Source organism: Pseudoliparis swirei, chromosome 9 (assembly GCF_029220125.1).
Source record: "Pseudoliparis swirei isolate HS2019 ecotype Mariana Trench chromosome 9, NWPU_hadal_v1, whole genome shotgun sequence".
Classification (NCBI taxonomy): domain Eukaryota; kingdom Metazoa; phylum Chordata; class Actinopteri; order Perciformes; family Liparidae; genus Pseudoliparis; species Pseudoliparis swirei.
The window spans coordinates 28,526,911-28,533,579 of NC_079396.1; the positions used below are offsets into that span (position 1 = coordinate 28,526,911).

Sequence of the window (6,669 nt, forward strand, 5' to 3'; positions counted from 1 at the left end):
ACGGTCGCCCACGTTCCCACGATCGTCCACAACGGAGCGGCCAAGGTCACGCTGCCCTCAGCGATCCAGATCGTCAACGGCTCCGGAGCGCTGCCGATGCTCAAGACTCCCGTCACACAGGTGGGGGGGGGGCGGGGGAGAAAAGACGAGATATATATATATATACATTTTTTGTTGTTATTTCTCTCTCTATATATAAATATATATGTATAGATATTTTTTTTAATTTTTAGATATTTTTATTTTGATATATATACATATATGTATATAGATATTTTTTTATATATTTATTTTGAGATATATATGTATAGATATGTATATAGATATATTTGTTCTATTTACATGTGTTGATATATTTATTTTGAGATATATATGTATAGATATTTTTTTCACATTTTTTTTTTTGATATATATATTTTAAATAATTATTTCTTTATTTTTATATGTGTAATTTTAATACATATATTAATTTTTGTATAATGTTTTTTATTTAATTTAAAAATAAAATGTGAATAACAGGAATAAATGCACGAGCAATAAAAAGAAATACTGCCATCCAAACAGGAAGGAAGTGGTTCTGTCCTAAAGCCCGCCCCTCGGTCAATCTGATTGGCTGGTTGGAGCTGAATACTTTACAGACAGCGGTCCGACAGGAAAACATTCATTTAATAATTGTCCTTGTGTAATATTCTCTTCCTCCAGGTGGTCTCGGTGGTCCAGAGCAGGAGCCATCATCAGTCGACGCCGATCGCCTCCTTCTCCATCGCCAAAAACCTCCCCAAGGTAAGACCTGTATGATGAGTTCAGTGACTTGATGAAGGGGCGGTCCGTTTGAAGCCCCTCCCCCGCTCTGCTCCCCCAGGTGATGATTCCTCTGAGCAGCATCCCCACCTACAGCGCCTCCATGGACTCCTCCTCCTTCCTGAAGACCTCCTTCAGCAAGTTCCCGTACCCCACGAAGGCGGAGCTCTGCTACCTGACGGTGGTCACCCGGTTCCCCGAGGAGCAGATCAAGATCTGGTTCACCGCCCAGAGGCTGAAGCAAGGCATCAGCTGGTCGCCGGAGGAGATCGAGGAGGCGCGGCGCAAGATGTTCAACACCATCATCCAGACCGGCGCCGCGGCGCCGCAGCACACCATCACGGTGGGGATCCCCCACATCCTGCGGGGCTCGCTGCTCGGCCAGGGCGGCGTGATCATCACGCAGCCGATGGTGGCGAGCGGCCTCCAGGTGGGCGGCGCCCCCGTGGCCCTGGCGCTCACGCCGAAGCCCCAGGCGGCGGCGCGGCCCGCCATGCACGTCCGACCGGCCGCGGCGCCGGCGCCGGACAAAGGCGTCGTGGCGGCGGCGGCGGCGGGGACGGCGGGCGGCGGCGGCGGCAGCCGGAGCGGGAGAGTGGGCTCCATCATTGCCGGCGGCAACGCCAGCGTCATCAGCCTCAGCCTCGCCAACGCCGCGCTCAGCAACGGACAACACGGCGCCGCCGAGCGCAGCAACGAGAGCGGCGGCGTCATCGTGAAGGACGACCACAAAGGCGCCGCCGGCCAGCGGAGGCCAGACGGCGTCCTCGGGAAGAGAGGCGCCGCCGCGGAGGACGTGGAGCCCGACACCGGCGGCGCCTCGCCGGCCCTCGCCACGGAGGAGGCGTCGTCGCCCGCCTCCGAGTCGTCCCCCGCGTCCCCGGCGGCGGGCTCTCCGCCGCCCGCCGGCGCCTTCCTGGACGCGACCTTCTGCCGCGGGAAGAAGTCCCCGGAGCAGCTCGCAGCGCTGAAGGACAGCTTCCTGCGCGCCCAGTTCCCCGACCAGGAGGAGGTGGCGCGCCTCCTGGCGCACACGGGGCTCACGGTGCGGGAGGTCCGCAAGTGGTTCAGCGACCGCCGCTACCACTTCCGGAACCTCAAGGGCGTGCGCTCCGGCGGCGTCCAGGGGAAGTCCGGCGGCGGCGAGGAGCCGTCCGAGAGCGCCGGGACGCCGCAGCACGGCTCGGCGCCGCTGAGCCCGACGGCGCCGCAGACTCCCACCTCTCCCACCACGCCGTCCCGGAGGCTCCCCAGACCGCCGTCTCCGGATTTCACGGCGATCCGCTACAAGGAGAGAGAACCGCACCAGGTGACGCGCGCTGCAGTACCAGCATCTGACCACTAGGGCGACAAAAGAAGCAAATAATGAATAATTACATGAGAGAACAGCGGCTATAGATATTTGTTTCTATTTTTATTTTTTTATATATATATATATTAAATATGTATTTATTTTTATATGTATACTTTTTTCTATTTATATATATTTATAAAATATGTATTTATGAAGGCAAGACGTAACAAATAGTATAAAAACTATGGATCATATCTTTGGATAAAAGTAATTTCAGACCTGGAATCAGTTTTTATTTTGATAATTAACTCGGTTCTCTCGGTTCTCCCGGTTCTCCCGGTTCTCGTCTCGTGACCTTTCCCCGGTCCCCAGGTCAAGGCGCTGGAGGGCAGCTTCCTGCGGGACTCTGAGCCGGCGGGAGAGGAAGTGGACCGACTGCGGTCCGAGACCAAGATGACCCGGAGGGAGATCCACGGCTGGTTCGCCGACAGGAGGAAGCGAGTGGCGGTCGAGAAGAAGAAGGAGGAGGCGCAGCGGGCGATGATGGCGGCGGCCGGGGAGGAGCGGCAGAAGGAGGACGGCTCGGCGGAGCTGAAGGTCAACCCCATCAAGATCAACCTGAAGATGCTCAAGGTCACGGAGGCCAGCGGGAAGCCGGAGGGCGAGGCCTCGGACGGCCCGCCGCCCGCCTCCTCCTCCTCCTCCCCCTCCCCGAAGCCGGCGGCGGTCCGCGGGAAGAAGACGGCGGCGCAGCTGCAGGCGCTGAAGGCGGTGTACGCCCGCACGCAGTGGCCCAGCGCCGCCCAGTACGACGCCATGCTGGCGGCCACCGCGCTGGCCCGGCCCGAGGTGGTGCGCTGGTTCGGGGACTGCCGCTACGTCCAGAAGAACGGGCAGCTGAAGTGGCTGGAGGCCTTCCAGACCTCGGCGCTGGAGGAGGAGCTGCAGAAGGGGAGCGCGGGGGAGGTGCTGCAGGCGCACTACGACGCCCACGGCAGGCCGGAGGAGGCGCAGGTAACTCAGCTCAAAGTTATTAATATATATGTATATTAATATACATGTATATATGTATATATATAATATGTATATTTTATATATATATATTCATGTGTATATATATATAATATGTATATTATATATATATTTTATATATATATGTATATTTTATATATATATATATTTTATATACACATGTGTATATATAAATTATGTATATTTTATATATTAATAGACGTGTGTATATATATATATATAATATGTATATTATATGTATATTGTATATATATATTTTGTATATTCATGGGTATATATATAATATGTATATTATATATATATATATATTTTAAATATAGATATATTTTATATATATATATACAGGACTGTCTCAGAAAATTAGAATATTGTGATAAAGTTCTTTATTTTCTGTAATGCAATTAAAAAAACAAAAATGTCATGCATTCTGGATTCATTACAAATCAACTGAAATATTGCAAGCCTTTTATTCTTTTAATATTGCTGATTATGGCTTACAGCTTAAGAAAACTCTAAAATCCTATCTCATAAAATTTTAATATTTCCTCAGACCAAGTAAAAAAAAAAGATTTATAACAGCTGAGTGTTTGTCAAGGCTCAGGAAACCCTTGCAGGTGTTTCGAGTTAATTAGACAATTCAAGTGATTTGTTTAATACCCTACTAGTATACTTTTTCATGATATTCTAATATTTAGAGATAGGATATTTGAGTTTTCTTAAGCTGTAAGCCATAATCAGCAATATTAAAAGAATAAAAGGCTTGCAATATTTCAGTTGATTTGTAATGAATCCAGAATGCATGACATTTTTGTTTTTTTAATTGCATTACAGAAAATAAAGAACTTCATCACAATATTCTAATTTTCTGAGACAGTCCTGTATAGATATTTTTTTATATTAATAGACACGTGTGTATATATATATAATATGTATATTTTATAGATGTTTTTTTATATATAGATATTTTATACATACACAATATACAAATTATCGTTATATATGTATTAAATATATATATTAAATATTGATATATTAAACATATATATTATATATATACATATTAAATATATATATATACATATTTAATATATATATATATAAAATATATTTGATATATATACACATATATTTAATATATAAATATTTAATAAATATATTTAATACATATATAACTATAATTTATATATATGTAATACATTATTAAATATTATGGGATTGATGAGTTATTTCGTGTTTTATTTACTTTAATTCCCTTTAACTATATTTATATATTTATTATCTCCTGTATTCGTCTAGTGGATGTGTTCTTGTATTTATTTGTGGTTCTCCTGCAGCTTCAGGATCTGGCTCTGAGCTGCGGCTCCACGGCCGACTTGGTGCGACATTGGTTCTCCTCCAAGGCGCCGCCGCCCCGGCTGGAGCCATCAACAACAACAACAACAACAATAACAACAACAGCGACCGCCGCCGCTCACAGGAAAGAACCAAGAGCCGTCGCACCGAGAGCAGGGGGAGGAGCGGAGGAAGGGAAGGAGAAGGCGGGGGAGGAGGAGAAGAAGCTGGAGAAGGCGGGGGAGGAACAAGTGGAGAAGAAGAAGGAGGAGAAAAAGAAGAAGGAGGAGGAGGAGAAGCTGGAGAAGGCAGGGGAGGAACAAGTGGAGAAGAAGGAGGAGGAGAAGGAGGAGGAGGAGAAGAAGGAGGGGGAGGAGGAGAAGAAGCTGGAGAAGGCGGGGGAGGAACAAGTGGGGAAGAAGGAGGAGGAGAAGGAGGAGAGGGAGGAGAAGAAGAAGAAGGAGGAGGAGAAGGAGGAGGAAAAGAAGAAGGAGGGGGAGGAGGAGAAGAAGCTGGAGAAGGCGGGGGAGGAACAAGTGGAGAAGAAGGAGAAGGAGAAGGAGGAGAAGGAGGGGGAGGAGGAGAAGAAGAAGAAGGAGGAGAAGGAGGAGGGGGAGGAGGAGAAGAAGAAGAAGGAGGAGAAGGAGGTGTCCAGCGTCGTCGCCGTAGAAGCTGAGGAGCTCCAGACGAGATAGAATCTCCTTGACGGTAAAAATGAAACGTTTAAATAAAAGATGGACGAAGAGATTCTCACACATTGTAGCCAACGATGATGACGTCATGATTATTATGATGTTATGACGTCATGATTATTATGATGCTATGATTATTATGACGTCATGACGATATGATTATGATGACGTCATGATTATTATGATGTTATGATGTCATGATTATGATGATGTTATGACGTCATGATTATTATGATGTTATGATTATTATGACGTCATGACATCAATGATTGATTTGCTGATCCATCCGAAGGTAAAAAGAATAATAATAAATCCACTGAGTGTTTATAACCCGATGACAGTAAACACATATTTATATCATTAGATATATTTATCTATGAATAAACTTACTGTTGTGCGCAACAGGATCCCAACAGGATCGTAGCATAAGAGGAAAATCATTTTTAAATTCATGCCTGGGAAACAATCCGGCAAATAAAAAGCTGGAGCCCGTTGTCACGGCGACGCCGTCATTCATCGGCTCGTTTTGTTTTTACAGGAACCGGCTGAAGACGTCCCCCCCCCCCTGTGTGAGATGGACACTAAGGCCACTACCCCTGTGTGAGATGGACACTAAGGCCACTACCCCTCCTGTGTGAGATGGACACTAAGGCCACTCCCCCCTCCTGTGTGAGATGGACACTAAGGCCACTCCCCCTGTGTGAGATGGACACTAAGGCCACTACCCCCTGTGTGAGATGGACACTAAGGCCACTACCCCCTGTGTGAGATGGACACTAAGGCCACTACCCCCCCCTCCCTGTGTGAGATGGACACTAAGGCCACTACCCCCCCCTCCCTGTGTGAGATGGACACTAAGGCCACTCCCCCCCCCCCCTGTGTGAGATGGACACTAAGGCCACTACCCCCCCCCCCACTCCCTCCTTCCCGTCCGCCATTTTCCTTTTCCAAGTTCCAGTGGAGGCTGACGGGGGGGGGGGGGGTGAGAACATTTCTCTGCCCGCTGTGATGGGAGAAAGGAAGGAGGAAAGAAGGGGGAGGAGGGAAGGAAGGGAGACGGCCCTCTGAGGATCGACGGCACTCAAACACTTTGACTTGGCGCTCAGCTTCAAGTGGAGCGGCGCTGACCTTCATCACATCTTCTTTCTCCTCGCGTCTCCTTTCTGATCTGTACATATTTAGGTTAAATAAGACTTTAGGAAGGGAGGGGGGGGGCATCCAAAGAGGGCAAGCACCCTGTTGTGTTTTAAAGACATTAAAAGAAGAAGAGGAAGAAGAGGAAGAACACGGTATGTAGACTTCATGGTCTTCTTCACAACGTTTGTTTTTATGGAACTTTTCCTACGAAAAATAAAATTTTTGACTGTAGAAGAACTTCCGTATTTTAGGCTCGATGTATAATTTTTACAGATGTTATTTGCAGAATAAAAACAGAATGTAAAAAAAGGTGAGTCTTTCCTCGTTAACAGCTCAAAACATGAAATATCAGAAATGTCACTTCCTGGAGGAGCAGGGAAA

At 47.1% G+C, this 6,669-nt stretch overlaps 1 protein-coding gene across 1 annotated transcript in view; it reads left to right on the plus strand.

The window, feature by feature from the left end:
- The window catches only part of zhx3b (zinc fingers and homeoboxes 3b), a gene marked incomplete at its 3' end in the record, with an annotated part of 5,356 nt that extends 572 nt beyond the window's left edge, over nucleotides 1-4,784 (plus strand). The window contains exons 1-6 of the mRNA XM_056422020.1: nucleotides 1-120; nucleotides 703-783; nucleotides 863-2,110; nucleotides 2,468-3,109; nucleotides 4,462-4,736; nucleotide 4,784. The exon at nucleotides 1-120 is cut by the window's left edge and continues 572 nt beyond it. Coding sequence (XP_056277995.1) covers nucleotides 1-120; nucleotides 703-783; nucleotides 863-2,110; nucleotides 2,468-3,109; nucleotides 4,462-4,736; nucleotide 4,784 — 2,367 coding nt within the window. The remainder of the gene's footprint in view (nucleotides 121-702; nucleotides 784-862; nucleotides 2,111-2,467; nucleotides 3,110-4,461; nucleotides 4,737-4,783) is intronic.
- Nucleotides 4,785-6,669: the final 1,885 nt, after the last annotated feature.